This window comes from Scyliorhinus canicula, chromosome 4, assembly GCF_902713615.1.
Source record: "Scyliorhinus canicula chromosome 4, sScyCan1.1, whole genome shotgun sequence".
Classification (NCBI taxonomy): Eukaryota; Metazoa; Chordata; class Chondrichthyes; order Carcharhiniformes; family Scyliorhinidae; genus Scyliorhinus; species Scyliorhinus canicula.
The window spans coordinates 4,433,253-4,449,815 of NC_052149.1; the positions used below are offsets into that span (position 1 = coordinate 4,433,253).

The window sequence follows — 16,563 nt, forward strand, 5'->3', positions numbered from 1 at the left end:
GTCAATTTCAGCGGCCGGCTGATTATTTCAGTGAGAGCAGCTTCCCTCTCTGGATCAAAGTGAGCCGGCCGCTGAAATTGACACTGCCGGCTGCTCTCTCCCTCCAATCAGAAACATTAAAACTTAAAAGTTGGATTGGAGGGAGAGAGCAGCCGGCAGTGTCAATTTCAGCGGCCGGCTCACTTTGATCCGGAGAGGGAAGCTGCTCTCTCACTGAAACAATCAGCCGGCCGCTGAAATTGACACTGCCGAGGGGGGGGGCGGGTGTTGGGGGGGAGAAGAGGGGGGGCGGGTGTTGGGGGGGGGGGAGAGAAAGGGGGGGGGGGAGAAGAGGGGGGGGGGGAGAAGCGGGAGGGGAGAAGAGGGGGGGGGAGAAGAGGGGGAGAAGAGGGGGGGGAGAAGTTGGGGGGGAGAGGAGGGGGGCGGGGTGTTGGGGGGGAGAGGAGGGGGGGCGGGTGTTGGGGGGAGAGGAGGGGGGCGGGTGTTGGGGGGGAGAGGAGGGGGGCGGGTGTTGGGGGGGAGAGGAGGGGGGCGGGTGTGGGGGAGACCCCCCTGGGGTGTGGGGGAGAGAGGGTGGACCTGCGGGTGTTGGGGGAGAGAGGAGGGCCCTGCGGGTGTTGGGGGAGAGAGGGGGGCCCTGCGGGTGTTGGGGGACGGGGGAGGAGAGGGGGGGGGGGAGGGGGCGAGCTGGAGGGTGTGGGGAGGGGGCGAGCCGGAGGGCGTGGGGGGACAAAGGGCGAGCCGGAGGGTGTGGGGGGAGAGGGGGCGAGCCGGAGGGTGTTGGGAGGGAGAGGGGGCAAGCCGGAGGGTGTGGGGGGAGAGGGGGCGAGCCGGAGGGTGTGGGGGGGAGAGGGGTCTAGTTGGAGGATGTGGGGGGAGAGGGGGCGAGCCGGAGGATGTGGGGGGAGAGGGGGCGAGCCGGAGGGTGTGGGGGGAGAGGGGGCGAGCCGGAGGGTGTGGGGGGAGAGGGGGGCGAGCCGGAGGGTGTGGGGGGAGAGGGGGCGAGCCGGAGGGTGTGGGGGGAGAGGGGGCGAGCCGGAGGGTGTTGGGGGGGAGAGGGGGCGAGTCGGAGGGTGTGGGGGGAGAGGGTCTAGTTGGAGGATGTGGGGGGAGACGGGGCAAGCCGGAGGAAAAAAAAAGAAATTGACACTGCCGGCTGCTCTCTCCCTCCAATCAGAAACATTAAAACTTAAAAGTTGGATTGGAGGGAGAGAGCAGCGGGCAGTGTCAATTTCAGCAGCCGGCTGATTTCAGTGAGAGCAGCTTCCTTCTCCGGATCAAAGTGAGCCGGCCGCTGAAATTTTAATTGGACCCACGATGGGGGTTTTAAATTTATTTAAAAATCTATGCTAGCGCTTCCCATTGTGAGTCTACGGGGGTCTGACCTCTCCCCCCGCCCCCCCCCCGTAGTCTCACAATGGGAAGCGCATGCATAGATTTTAAAATAAATTTAAAACCCCCATCATGGATATCCGCGGCTCGGACACAACGCGGGTGGCTGTCTTGGACCCCAACACCCGCGTTATAAAGGGGGACTACTGTAGTCCAACTAGGGAAGGGGCTGTACTGGACCTGGTATTGGGGAATGAGCCCAGCTAGGTGGCAGAAGTTTCAGTAGGGGAGCATTTCGGGACCAGTGACCACAATTCAGTAAGTTTTAAAGTGCTGTTGGACAAGGATAAGAGTGGTCCTAGGGTGAATGTGCTAAATTGGGGGAAGGCAAATTATAACAATATTAGGCAGGAACTGAAGAACCTAGATTGGCGGCCGATGTGGGAGGCTTTCAAATGTCAGTTGAAAGGAATTCAGGACTGGCCTGTTCCTGTGAGGAAGAAGGATAAATATTGCAAATTACGCGACCCTCGGATAACGAGAGATACTGTAGGCCTCGTCAAAAAGAAAAAGGAGGCATTTGTCAGGGCTAGAAGGCTGGGAACAGACGAAGCCTGTGTGGAATATAAGGAAAGTAGGAAGGAACTTAAGCAAGGAGTTGGAGGGCGAAAAGGGGCCATGAAAAGTCATTGGCAAATAGGGTTAAGGAAAGTCCCAAGGCTTTTTCCACGTACGTAAAAAGCAAGAGGGTAGCCAGGGAAAGAGTTGGCCCACTGAAGGACAGGTGAGGGAATTGATGTGTGGAGCCAGAGGAAATAGGTGAGGTACTAAATGAATACTCTGCATCAGTATTCACAAAAGAGAAAGAATTGGTGGATGTTGAGTCTGGAGAAGGGTGTGTAGATAGCCTGGGTCACATTGAGATCCAAAAAGACGAAGTGTTGGGCGTCTTGAAAAATATTAAGGTAGATAAGTCCCCAGGGCCCGATGGGAACCACCGCAGAATACTGAAGACGGCTAGAGAGGAAATTGCTGAGGCCTTGACGGAAATCTTTGGATCCTCACTGTCTTCAGGTGATGTCCCGGAGGACTGGAAAATAGCCAATGCTGTTCCTTTGTTTGAGAAGGGTAGCAAGGATAATCCAGTGAACTACAGGCCGGTGAGCCTTACGTCAGTGGTAGGGAAATTACTGGAGAGGATTCTTCGAGACAGGACCTATTCCCATTTGGAAACAAGTGGTCGTATTAGCGAGTGGCAGCACAATTTCCTCTCTAGCCGTCTTCAGTATTCTGCGGTGGTTCCCATCGGGCCCTGGAGACTTATCTACCTTAATATTTTTCAAGACGCCCAACACTTTGTCTTTTTGGATCTCAATGTGACCCAGGCTATCTACACTATCTACTTCTTCTATCACTATCTTGATAGAATTTTTCGAGGAAGTCACAAAGATGATTGATGCAGGCAGGGCAGTGGATGTTGTCTATATGGACTTCAGTAAGGCCTTCGACAAGGTCCCTCATGGCAGACTGGTACAAAAGGTGAAGTCACACAGGATCAGAGGTGAGCTGGCAAGATGGATACATAACTGGCTAGGTCATAGAAGGCAGAGAGTAGCAATGGAAGGGTGCTGTTCTAATTGGAGGGCTGTGACTAGTGGTGTTCCGCAGGGATCAGTGCTGGGATCTTTGCTGTTTGTAGTATATATCAATGATTTGGAGGAAAATGTAACTGGTCTGATTAGTAAGTTTGTGGACGAAATAAAGGGTGGTGGAATTGCGGGATAGCGATGAGGACTGTCGGACGATACAGCAGGATTTAGATTGTTTGGAGACTTGGTTGGCGAGATGGCAGATGGAGTTTAATCCGGACAAATGTGAGGTAATGCATTTTGGAAAGTCTAATACAGGTAGGGAATATACAGTGAATGGTAGAACCCTCTAGTGTATTGACAGTCAGAGTAATCTTGGTGTACAGATCCACAGGTCACTGAAAGGGGCAACACAGGTGGAGAAGGTAGTCAAGAAGGCATACGGCTTGCTTGCCTTCATTGCCCGGGGCATTGAGTATAAAAATTGGCAAGTCATGTTGCAGCTGCATAGAACGTTAGTTAGGCCACACTTGGAGTATAGTGTTCAATTCTGGTCGCCACACTACCAGAAGGATGTGGAGGCTTTGGAGACAGTGCAGAAGAGATTTACCAAGATGTTGCCTGGTATGGAGGGCGTTAGCTATGAGGAGAGGTTGAATAAACTTGGTTTGTTTTCACTGGAACGACGGAGGTTGAGGGGCGACCTGATAGAGGTCTACAAAATTATGAGGGGCATTGATGGGGTGGGTAGTCAGAGACTTTTTCCCAGGGTAGAGGAGTCAATTACTAGGGGGCATAGGTTTAAGGTGCGAGGGGCAAGGTTTAGAGGAGATGTACGAAGCAAGTGTTTTACACAGAGGGTAGTGGGTGCCTGGAACTCGCTGCCGGAGGAGGTGGTGGAAGCAGGGACGATAGTGACATTAAGGGGCATCTTGACAAATACATGAATAGGATGGGAATAGAGGGATACGGACCCAGGAAGTGCAGAAGATTTTAGTTTAGACGGGCAGCATGGTCGGTGCAGGCTTGGAGGGCCGAAGGGCCTGTTCCTGTCCTGTACTTTTCTTTGTTCTCAAGAGGGTGTTGAATTTTTGGAATTCTCAACCCCGAGCGCTCTGGAAGCTCAATTATTGAGCATGTTCAAGCCAGAAATTGACAGATTGCTAAATGTGAACGACATCAAGGGATATGGAGATAGTGTGGGAAAGTAGCATTGAGGTAGGTGATCAACCGTAATCTAATTTAACAGTCGACCAGGCTCGACAGGCCAAATGACCTCCTCCTGCACCTATGTCCCTACTTATCCAGCCACACACCTTGTGTACTGAACAGGCAGGTCCCAGGCATTTAACTGGCACAAGGCAGCTTAGCAAATTTTAAGTCGCTTGCCAGTCTCCTGCACCGGAAGCCGTGTGGGATCCTGGCCTGACTTGTTGCACAAAGGTTCTGTTGTAACTTGTGAATTCCTTTCCAGGTCACCATGATGAAGAACACCTACAATTTCACGACAGCCGACTTAATTAAAATGAATGAACGGTGCCAGGAGTCTTTGCGGGAGATTTACCACATGACGTATCTGTAAGTAGATTAGGAATATTCATAAAGCAACATTTGTTCTTTCAAGAAAGCTGGTATATTCTTGTCACACATGGCATGAAGCCAAAAATGAAATTTAAGCTAAGAATATATTGTATTGAATGGGAGTCGGTGGGTAGCATTCTTGCCTCCGTGTCAGAAAGCAGTAGGTCTCACTCTAGAGACTTGAGTGAAACATCCAAGCTGACATTCCCATTGCCATTGCAGTACTGAGGCCGTGCTGCACTGTTTGAGGTGTTGTCTTTCAGATGAGATGTTATACTGATCCCTGACCTACCTCGCAGATGAGAGTAAAGGATCAGCATGGTAGCACAGTGGTTAGCACAGTTGCTTCACAGCTCCAGGGTCCCAGGTTTGATTCCCTGCTAGGTCACTGTCTGTCCGGAGTCGGCACGTTCTCCCCGTGTCTGCGTGGGTTTCCTCCGGGTGCTCCGGTTTCCTCCCACAGTCTAAAGATGTGCAGGTTAGGTGGATTGGCCATGCTAAATTGCCCCTTCGTGTCCAAAAAGGTGAGGTTGGGTTACGGGGATAGGGTGGAGGCGTGGGCTTGGGTGCTCTTTCCAGCGGCCGGTGCGGACTCGATGGGCTGAATGGCCTCCTTCTGCACTGTAAATTCTATGATTCCACGGTACTATTTCGGAAAAAGAGTGTGAGAATGCCCCTGGCGTCCTGGTCAATATTTATCCCTCCACCAACACAGTCTTTCTCACATTGCTGTTTGGAGGACCTTGCTGTACACAAACTGGCTGCCATGTTCCCTCCGTTATAATAAAGTATTTGCGTCTGAAGTCATTTGGGGCTTCCTGAGGTCCAAAATACAAGACATTCTTTGAATGTATTTAACTATGTCAGACAAATAAACATTGATAGTGATTGAGTTGGCAGCCAAGAACTTGCATGCAGTTAAATTTATCTAGTTGACTTAATATTAGTTTAGTACTTGCCAATGTGTTATCTGCTGCTCTATTTTTCACAACCCATTAAGGAAGCCTAATTTGTTTAGCTAGCAACCTGTAATTGTTTTCTGTGTCTTTCTCCAGGGTAGTTTGCAAACTCCTCAGCGAGATCTACAAACACATCCATTGTCTGTACAAGCTGTCTGACGCAGTTTCCATGTTGGACATGTTGTTGTCCTTTGCGCACACCTGCACAATTTCAGACTACGGCAAGGATGTTTTCTGTTCTTTTTGTTGCAAGTGACTGCGTTTTAATAAGTGTTTGAGAAACAAACTTAACATTACTGTAATTTTAGCACAAATAAGCAAGTTTTCACCATTTAGCTAAAGTTCAATTCCAGCAATTACCTAGAGTGCCTCTGTTTCTGTTATGTTTGAGGTAAAATGGAACAAGCCGGAGCTCTCCTGTACCAGCCTCCCCGGACAGGCGCCGGAATGTGGCGACTAGGGGCTTTTCACAGTAACTTCATTGAAGCCTACTCGTGACAATAAGCGATTTTCATTTTTTTTCATTTTTCATAAGGAGAATGCCGAGGAATGACTGAATAGAAATCCTGAAAATGACCAAAGTTTGATAGGATATATAGACCATGCTTCCACATTTGGGGGCGATTAAAATAAAGGCTATAAATATAGGATAGTCACAAATAAATTCACCAAGAAATTCAGAAGGCAGTTCTTTACCCAGGGAGTAATGAGGATGTGGAACTGACTAGAATTAGTGGTTGAGGTGAACAGCAAAGACACATTTACGGAAATGCTGCGCAAACACATGAGGGGGAAAGGAAGAGAAGGTTGCAGTGAAGGTTGATCCTAATAGCTATTCTTCGTGCATAATTCTAGATCGAGTTAAGCAAAGTATTAAGCATTCTCCTAAATTCCAAAGGCCATAGGCCCAACTTGTTCAACCATTCTTCACATGGTAAGCTCTTCATCCCATGATTGAATCGAGTGAACCTTCCCTGAACTGATTCTAACACAATCGTAGGGTCAACTTTGAGCCTGTGTTAGCCGTCAGCGTAAACAGCAACGCACAATCTCGTGAGAGTCGGGAAACTAGTTTCCCACTGGTGAGATCGTTTCCTGATATTCCCAGGCAGTGCCCTTGCCTTGCAACCTAGCAGTGCTAGATTCAACCCGATATATATTTTTCAAATACGTAGACCAAAACTTTAGAGTACTTTAGATATTGTCTCAGCAAGTCATGTACAACTACAGGAAAACTTCTGTACTTTTATATATTCCTTTCCCCTTGCGATAAATGCCAACGTTCCATTTGTCTCAATCGTTTGCGGTGATCTCATTGAAACATAATGGGGTCTTAAGGAGTTGACAGGGTAAATGCTGAGAGGATGCTTCCCTCATGGGAGCGTTTAGGACCAGAGGGCATAGTCTCAGAATAAAGGGGTGCAATTTAGGACTAAGATGAGGAGGATTTTCTTCTCTCAGAGGGTTGTGAGTCTTTGCAACTCCTTGCCACGGAAAGGTGCGGGAACAGAGTCCATGTGTATATTTAAAGCTGAGATAGATAGATTCTCGTTCAGTAATGGCAGACAGATGGGTGACCGCGAGAAAGGGCAGGCAGTCAGTGCAGGAATCCCCTGTGACTGTCCCCCTCTCTAACAAGTATACCTTTTTGGATACTGTTGGGGGGCATAGTCTATCAGTGGAAAACAACAGCCAGAACAGTGGCACCACAACTTGCTCTGTTGCTCAACAGGGGAGGGCAAAGTGCAGGAGAGCGATAGTTATAGGGGACTCTGTAGGAAGGGGCACAGATAGGCGCTTCTGTGGACAGGAAAGAGACTCCAGGATGCCTCCCTGGTGCAAGTGTCAAGACCACAAGACATAGGAGCAGAATTAGGCCACTCGTCCCATCGAGTCTGCTCTGCCATTCAATCATGACATTTTTTCATCCCCATTCTCCTGCCTTCTCCCCATAACCCCTGATCCCCTTATTAATCAAGATCCTATCTATCTCTGTCTTAAAGACGCTCAATGATTTGGCCTCCAAATATGGCAGGGGAGTGGGAACCGAAGCGTTAGCTTAGAAGGCTTCATAACTGAAGGGGAAGTAGAGAACAAAAATAATAGAACATCATAATAATAGAACATGATTTCAAGACCGCGGAGTGTGCTTTCTTTTTTTCAGCGAGAGCAGTAACCAGGGGGCTGTTTGCAGTTTCAGTGCGTGGGAGGAGCTGAACGGGAGCGGTAAGTTTACCTATTTTTAAAAAAACTTCCCTTGCAGTTTCAGTGCTTGGGAGGAGCTGAGTGGGAGCGGTTGAATTGCGCTCTGGGAAGGTGAGTGAACTGATATATTTGGGCAGCGGCTAAACCCGAGACACTACACATGTTGTGTCTGCCACCCGCCCTCCTCCTCTAACCAAAAAAAAGACTGTTGATAAGGAGCAGCGGACTTCAGATTCTCGGCGGGAGCAGTGGTGAGGGGTCGTTGGGAAGGTAAGTTTACCTCTTTAAAACTTTAAAAACTTACCTGGAAGGGTGACATCACAGCAAAGCAGTGACCTGATTGCCTGGCAAGGAAAGTGCTCCAGTTAGCAGCAGCTGGGAGAAATTTAACTCTTCCTGTGTTGGTGAGTATTGTGATTGGTAAGAAAAGTCTTTTTTTCCTATCACTTATTAATTATTTGATAGTATAGTTTGTAGTCAGTTAAGGTAAAGGCTAAAAATGACAGGAGATCCCAGACCCGTGTTATGCTCCTCGTGCTCAATGTGGGAGTTCAGGGACGCGGCCGATGCCCCTGACTTCTTCAAGTGCGCGAAGTGTGTCCAGCTGCAGCGCCTGTTCGACCGCATGACGGCTCTGGAGCTGCGGATGGACTTTGGAGCATCCGCGATGCTGAGGAGGTCGTGGATAGCACGTTCAGTGAGTTGGTCACACCGCAGGTTAGGATTGCTGAGGGAGATAGGGAATGGGTGACCAAAAGGCAGAGAAAGAGCAGGAAGGCAGTGCAGGTGTCCCCTGCGGTCATCTCCCTCCAAAACAGGTGTACCGTTTTGGATACTGTTGGGGGAGATGACTCATAAGGGGAAGGCAGTAGTAGCCAGGCTCATGGCACCGTGGCTGACTCTGCTGCACAGAAGGGCGGGAAAAAGACTGGCAGGGCTATAGTCATAGGGGATTCAATTGTAAGGGGAGTAGACAGGCGTTTCTGTGGTCCAAAATGAGACTCCCGAATGGTATGTTGCCTCCCGGGTGCTCGGGTCAGGGATGTCGCCGATCGGCTGCAGGACATACTGAAGGGGGAGGGTGAACAGCCAGTTGTCATGGTGCATATAGGCATCAACGATATAGGTAAAAAAAGGGATGAGGTCCTACAATCAGAATTTAGGAGTTAGGCGATAAGTTAAAAAGTAGGACCTCATGTAAAATATGTATGCCGGCTAAAGGGGGAGGCCACAGTTATTATTACGAAGATGCTTACCTGTAAATATATATGTTAATTTTTGCGTGTTCTTTTTTTTCTCTCTCTCTAACAATTTGTAATTTGTTCAATATAAAACATGAAAACTGAATAAAAAACATTTATAAAAAAAAAAGTAGGACCTCAAAGGTAGTAATCTCAGGATTGCTACCAGTGCCACGGGACAGTCAGAGTAGAAACTCAAGAATAGTCAGAGTGAATACGTGGCTTGAGAGATGGTGCAGGAGGGAGGGGTTCAGATTTTTGGGACATTGGAACCGGTTCTGGGGGCGGTGGGACCATTACAAACCGGATGGTCTGCACCTGGGCAGGACTGGAACCAATGTCCTAGGGGGTGCTTTTGCTAACACTGTTGGAGAGGTTTTAAACTAACGTGGCAGGGGGATGGGAACCAGATTAGGAAGTTAGAGGTCAGTAAAGAGGCAACAACTAACGCCAGTAAGGTACGAGATAATAAACTCAATGTGACTAAGGGGAAGAGTAGACAGGGAAGAGATGATGAATGCAAAGGGACAGGTGGTCTGAGGTGCATTTGTTTTAATGTGAGAAGTGTAGCAGGTAAGGCAGATGAACTTAGGGCTTGGATCAGTACCTGGGAATATGATGTTATTGGTATAACTGAGACTTGGTTGAGGGAAGGGCAGGACTGGCAACTGAATATCCCAGGGTATAGGTGCTTCAGGAGGGATAGAGAGGGAGGTAGAAGGGGGGAGGAGTTGCATTACTCGTCAGAGATGATATCAGCTGTGATTAAGGAGGGCACGATGGAGGATTCGCGCACTGAGGCAATATGGGTGGAGCTAAGAAATAGGAAGGGTGCAGTAACATTGTTGGGACTTTACTACAGGCCTCCCAAAAGCGAGCATGAAGTAGAGGTACAAATATGCAGACAGATTATAGAAAAATGTCAGAACAATAGGGTGGTTGTGATGGGAGATTTTAACTTCCCCAACATTGAATGGGATTTGTGTAGTGTTGGAGGTGTAGATGGAGCAGAGTTTGTAAGGAGCATCCAGGAGAGTTTTTTAGAGCAGTATGAAAATAGTCCAACTCGGGAGGGGGCCATACTGGACCTGGTATTGGGGAATGATCCTGACCAGGTGGTTGATGTTTCAGTCGGTGATTACTTTGGGAATAGCGATCACAATTCCGTAAGTTTTAGAATACTCATGGACAAGGACAAGAGTGGTCCGAAAGGAAGAGTGCTAAATTGGGGAAAGGCAGAGTATAACAAAATTCGGCTGGAGCTAGGGAATGTGGATTGGGAGCAGCTGTTTAAGGGTAAATCCACATTTGAAATGTGGGAGTCTTTTAAGGAAAGGTTGATTAGAGTGCAGGACAGACATGTTCCTGTGAAAATGAGAGATAGAAATGGCAAGATTAGGGAACCATGGATGACGGGTGAAATTGTGAGACTAGCTAAGTTGAAAAAGGAAGCATTCATAAGATCGAGGCAACTCAAAACTGATGAAGCTTTGGAGGAATATCGGGAAAGTAGGACGAATCTCAAACGCGCAATAAAGAGGGCTAAAAGGGGTCATGAAATATCTTTGGCTAACAGGGTTAAGGAAAATCCCAAAGCCTTTTATTCGTATGTAAGGAGCAAGAGGGTAACTAGAGAAAGGATTGGCCCACTCAAAGATAAAAGAGGGAATTTATGCGTGGACTCAGAGGAAATGGGTGAGATTCTTAATGAGTACTTTGCATCGGTATTCACAAAGGAGAGGGACAAGACGGATGTTGAGGCTAGGGATGGATGTTTAAATACTCTAGGTCAAGTTGTCATACGGAAGGGGGAAATTTTGGATATTCTAAAAGACATTAAGGTGGACAAGTCCCCAGGACCGGATGGGATATATCCCAGGTTACTGAGGGAAACAAGGGTCGAAATAGCTGGGGCCTTAACAGATATATTTACAATATCCTTGAGCATGGTTGAGGTCCCGGAGGACTGGAGAATTGCTAATGTTGTCCCTTTGTTTAAGAAAGGTAGCAGGGAAAATCCAGGGAATTATAGACCTGTGAGCTTGGCGTCAGTGGTAGGCAAACTGTTGGAGAAGATACTGAGGGATAGGACCTATTCACATCTGGAAGAAAATAGACTTATCAGTGATAGGCAGCATGGTTTTGTGCACGGAAGGTCATGCCTTACAACCTAATAGAATTCTTTGAGGAAGTGAAAAAGTTAATTGATAAGGGAAGGGCTGTAGATGTCATATACATGGACTTTAGTAAGGCGTTTGATAAGGTTTCCCATGGCAGGTTGATGGAAAAAGTGAAGTTGTATGGAGTTCAGGGTGTACTAGCTAGATTGATAAAGAACTGGCTGGGCAACAGGAGATAGAGTAGTGGTGGAAGGGAGTATCTCAAAATGGAGAAAGGTGACTAGTGATGTTCCACAGGTATCCGTGCTCGGACCACTGTTGTTTATGATCTACATAAATGACCTGGAGGAAGGTATAGGTGGTCTGATTAGCAAGTTTGCAGATGATACAAAGATTGGTGGAGTTGCAGATAGCGAGGAGGACTGTCAGAGAATACAACAAAATATAGATAGATTGGAGAGTTGGGCAGAGAAATGGCAGATGGAGTTCAATCCAGGCAAATGCGAGGTGATGCATTTTGGAAGATCAAATTCAAGAGCGGACTATATGGTCAATGGAAGGGTCCTGGGGAAAATTGATGTATAGAGAGATCTGGGAGTTCAGGTCCATTGTATCCTGAAGGTGGCAACGCAGGTTGATAGAGTGGTCAAGAAGGCATACAGCATGCTTGCCTTCATCGGACGGGGTATTGAGTACAAGAGTCGGCAGGTCATGTTACAGTTGTATAGGACTTTGGTTAGGCCACATTTGGAATACTGCGTGCAGTTCTGGTTGCCACATTACCAGAAGGATGTGGATGCTTTAGAGAGGGTGCAGAGGAGGTTCACCAGGATGTTGCCTGGTATGGAGGGGGCTAGCTATGTCGAAAGGTTGAGTAGATTAGGATTGTTTTCATTGGAAAGACGGAGGTTGAGGGGGGACCTGATTGAGGTCTACAAAATTGAGAGGTATGGACAGAGTGGATAGCAACAAGCTTTTTCCAAGAGTGGGGGTGTCAGTTACAAGGGGATCACGATTTCAAAGTGAGAGGGGGAAAGTTTAAGGGAGATGTGCGTGGAATGTTTTTTACGTAGAGGGTGGTGGGTGCCTGGAATGCTTTACCAGCGGAGGTGGTAGAGGCGGGCACGATAGCATCATTTAAGAGGCATCTAGATGGGTATATGAACGGGCGGGAACAGAGGGAAGTAGACCTTGGAAAATAGGAGACAGGTTTAGATAAAGGATCTGGATTGGCGCAGGCTGGGAGGGCCGAAGGGCCTGTTCCTGTGCTGTAATTTTCTTTGTTCTTTGTTCTTTATCACCCTTAGGCAGAGCAAAAAAGGTGACAAGTGTGCGAAGGGAGGTGGTCAATGCAGGACTGATGGTATTGTACTTAAATGCGCGCAGTATACGGAAATAAGGTAAATGAGCTTGTTGCGCACATCGAAATTGGTTGGTCCGATGTTGTGGACATCACAGAGATGTGGCTGCAAGGGGATCAGTGCTGGGATCTAAATATACACGGATATATGTCCAATCGAAAGTACAGGCAGATGGGCAAAGGGGGCGGAGTTGCATTGTTAGTAAGGAATGAAGTTCAATCGAAAGCAAGGAGCGATTATAGAATCAGAAGGCTGGTTTAGCTCACAAGGCTAAATCGCTGGCTTTGAAAGCAGACCAAGCAGGCCAGCAGCACGGTTCGATTCCCGTACCAGCCTCCCCGGACAGGCGCCGGAATGTGGCGACTAGGGGCTTTTCACAGTAACTTCATTGAAGCCTACTCGTGACAATAAGCGATTTTCATTTCATTTCATAGAATCTCTGTGGGTAGAGTTGAGGAATCGCAAAGGTAAAAAGACCCTGATGGGAGTTATGTACAGGCCCCCTAGAAGTAGTCAGGATGTGGGCCAGAAAATAAATCAGGAGATATGAAATGAAAATCGCTTATTGTCACGAGTAGGCTTCAATGAAGTTACTGTGAAAAGCCCCTAGTCGCCACATTCCGGCGCCTGTCCGGGGTGGCTGGTACGGGAATCGAACCGTGCTGCTGGCCTGCTTTAAAAGCCAGCGATTTAGCCCAGTGAGCTAAACCAGCCCCTAGATAGAGAAAGCATGTAAAAAAAAGGCAACATCACAATAATCATGGGCGACTTCAATATGCACATGGACTGGGAAAATCAGGTTGCTAGTGGATCACAAAAAAAGGAATTTGTGGAATGTTTAAGAGATGGTTTTTTTTGGAGCAGCTTGTGGTGGAGCCCACGAGGGAACACACAATTCTGGATTTGGTAATGTGTAATGAGGCAGAATTGATTAGGGATCTTAATTAAGGTGAAGGAACCCTTAGGGAGCAGTGACCACAATATGATAGGATTTACCCTGCAGTTTGAGAGGGAGAAGCTGGAGTCAGATGTTACGCTATTACAATTAAATAAGGGTAACTACAAAGACATGTGGGAGGAGCTGCCAGAGTTGATTGGAAACGGAGACCAGCAGGGAAGACAGTGGAACAGCAATGGCAGGAGTTTTTGGGGGTTATTTGGGAGGCACAGCAGAAATTCATCCCAAGGAGGAGGAAACATGTTAAGGGAAGGACAAGGCATCCATGGTTAACGAGGGAATTCAAGGACAGCATAAAGGCAAAAGAAAAAGCATACACAGTGGTAAGGATTAGTGGGAAGCCAGAGGATTGGGAATCATTTAAAAGCGAGCAGACGACAACTAAAAAAGCAATAAGGGAAGATGAAATATGAGTGCAAGTTAGCTAGTAATATAATAGAAGATAGGAAGAGTTTCTTTCAATATATAAAAGGTAAGAGAGAGGCAAAAATAGACATTAGACCACTGGAAAAAGTGGCTGGAGAAGTAATAATAGAAAACAAAGAAATGGCAGATAAATTAAATAGTTACTTTGCATCAGTCTTCATGGTGGAAGACACCAGTGGATGCCAGAGCTCCAGGAGAATTAGGGGGCAGGGGTGAGTGCAGTGGCCATCACTAAGGAGAAGGTTCTGGGGAAACTGAAAGGTCTGAAGGTGGATAAGTCACCTGGACCGGATGGACTACACCCCAGGGTCCTAAAAGAGATAGCGGAGGAAATTGTGGAGGCATTGGTAGTGATCTTTCAGGAATCACTGGAGGCAGGAAGGGTCCCAGAGGACTGGAAAGTGGCTAAGGTAACACCACAGTTTAAGAAGGGAGGGAGGCAGAAGACTGGAAATTATAGGTCAATTAGCCTGACTTTGGTCATTGGTAAGTTTTTAGAGTCCGTTATTAAAGCTGAGATCGCGGAGTACTTGGAAGTGCATGATAAAATAGGACTCAGTCAGCACGGCTTTGTTAAAGGGAGGTCATGTCTGACTAATCTGTTAGAGTTCTTTGAGGAGGTAACAAGGAAGTGAGACAAAGGAGAACCAGTGAACGTGATTTATTTAGATTTCCAGAAGTCCTTTGACAAAGTGCCGCAAAAGGAGACTGTTAAATAAGTTAAGAGCTCATGGTATTAAGGGTAAGATCCTGGCATGGATAGAGGATTGGCTGACTGGCAGAAGGCAGAGAGTGGGGATAAAGGGGTCTTTTTCATGATGGCAGCCGGTGACTAGTGGTGTGCCTCAGAGGTCTATGCTGGGACCACAGCTTTTCACAATATACATGATTGATCTGGAAGAAGGAACTAACAATAATAATAATAGCTGATTGTCACAAGTAGGCTTCAATTAAGTTACTGTGAAAAGCCCCTAGTCGCCACATTCCGGTGCCTGTTCAGAGAGGCCAGTATGGGAATTGAACCGTGCTGCTGGTCTTGTTCTGCATTACAAGCCAGCTGCTTAGCCCACTCTACTAAACCAACCCCAACTGAAGGTACTGTTACTACGTTTGCAGATGATACAAGGATCTGTAGAGGGACAGATAGTATTGAAGAAGCAAAGGGGCTGCAGAGGATTTGGTCAAGCTAGGAGAGTGGGCAGTGAAGTGGCAAATGAAATACAATGTGGAAAAGTATGAGGTTATGCATTTTGGAAGGAGAAATTTAGGCATAGACTATTTTCTAAATGGGGAATGCTTCGGAAAGCAGAAGCACAAAGGGACTTGGGGGTCCTTGTTCAAGATTCTCTTTAGATTAATGTGCAGGTTCAGTCGGCAGTTAAGAAGGCAAATGCAATGTTAACGTTCATGTCAAGAGGGCTAGAATACAAGACCAGGGATGTACTTCTCAGGCTGTATAAGGCTCTGGTCAGACCCCATTTGGAGTATTGTGAGCAGTTTTGGGCCCCATATCTAAGGAAGGATGGCTAGCCTTGGAAAGGGTTCAGAGGTGGTTCACAAGAATGATCCCTAGAATGAAGAGCTTGTCGTATGATGAACGGTTGAGGACTCTGGGTCTGTACTCGTTGGAGTTTAGAAGGATGAGGGGGGATCTTATTGAAACTTACTGGATACTGCGAGGCCTGGATAGAGTGGATCTGAAGAGGATGTTTGCACTTGTAGGAAAAATTAGAACCAGAGGACACAATCTCAGACTAAAGGGACGAATCTTCAAAACAGAGATGAGGAGGAATTTCTTCAGCCAGAGGGTGGTGAATCTGTGGAACTCTTTGCCGCAGAAGGCTGTGGAGGCCAAATCACTGAGTGTCTAAGACAGAGATAGATAGGTTCTTGATCAATAAGGGGATTGGGGTCATGGGGAGAAGGCAGGAGAATGGGGATGAGAAAAATATCAGCCATGATTGAATGGCAGAGCAGACTCGATGGGCCGAGTGGCCTAATTCTACTCCTGTGGCTTATGGTCTTATGGGATGAAGGGCTGGGGGAAAGGGCAGGAAAGTGGATGTGAGGGATGTCGGATCAGCCGTGATCCTACTGAATGGTGGAGCAGGCTCAAGGGGCCAAATGGCCTACTCCTGTTCAGATTTCTTATGGTTTTATGTACCAGGGCAGAAAGATCCCTCTGTACCACTGAGTTCTGCAATCTCTCTCCATTTATATAAACTTCTTCCTATCAAAGTGGAAAGGATCACATTTTTCTACATGATACTATTCTCCTCCCATCTGCCAAGTTCTTGTCAACGTGCTTAACGTGTCTGTACCCATTTGCAGACTCCAGCCAGCGAAGCCTACATCCTGCAAAAATTAATTAAAAAACAATTCCCTGGACTCATTTCCTGGAGGCTCAATGCAAGCTTTAGTTCCTCTTTCCTTATTGAAATACTTGTAGGATCCCGTATCTGTTTTTATATTACTAGCTAGCTTTCTCTCACACTCCACTTTCTGCCTATTTGCTGGTTCACACCTGACCAGCCTTTTGGCGGACCACTTTCCTTTTCCAAATTATCGTGCTTCTTTCAATTTGATGTTATCTTTAACTTTCTGATTTGATCATGGGGTGATGTATCCATTTCAAAGAACCTTTCTTTCTCACAGGGTAAAGTTTTAGCTGCGTTATTAAATATTTAATTATCCTACCTTTTAACATTTATTCAGGTTTAAAACCCTGGTATTAGATACACACTGGGTTTCTCTATAGACAAACTGAATGCGATATTCTATCATGTTCTGG

At 47.2% G+C, this 16,563-nt stretch overlaps 1 protein-coding gene across 1 annotated transcript in view; it reads left to right on the forward strand.

Annotated features, from left to right (window-relative positions):
* Positions 1 to 16,563, forward strand: part of msh4 (mutS homolog 4) — a 122,382-nt gene that overhangs the window by 76,797 nt on the left and 29,022 nt on the right. Inside the window, exons 13-14 of the mRNA XM_038793416.1 lie at positions 4,396 to 4,499; positions 5,558 to 5,682. Coding sequence (XP_038649344.1) covers positions 4,396 to 4,499; positions 5,558 to 5,682 — 229 coding nt within the window. The remainder of the gene's footprint in view (positions 1 to 4,395; positions 4,500 to 5,557; positions 5,683 to 16,563) is intronic.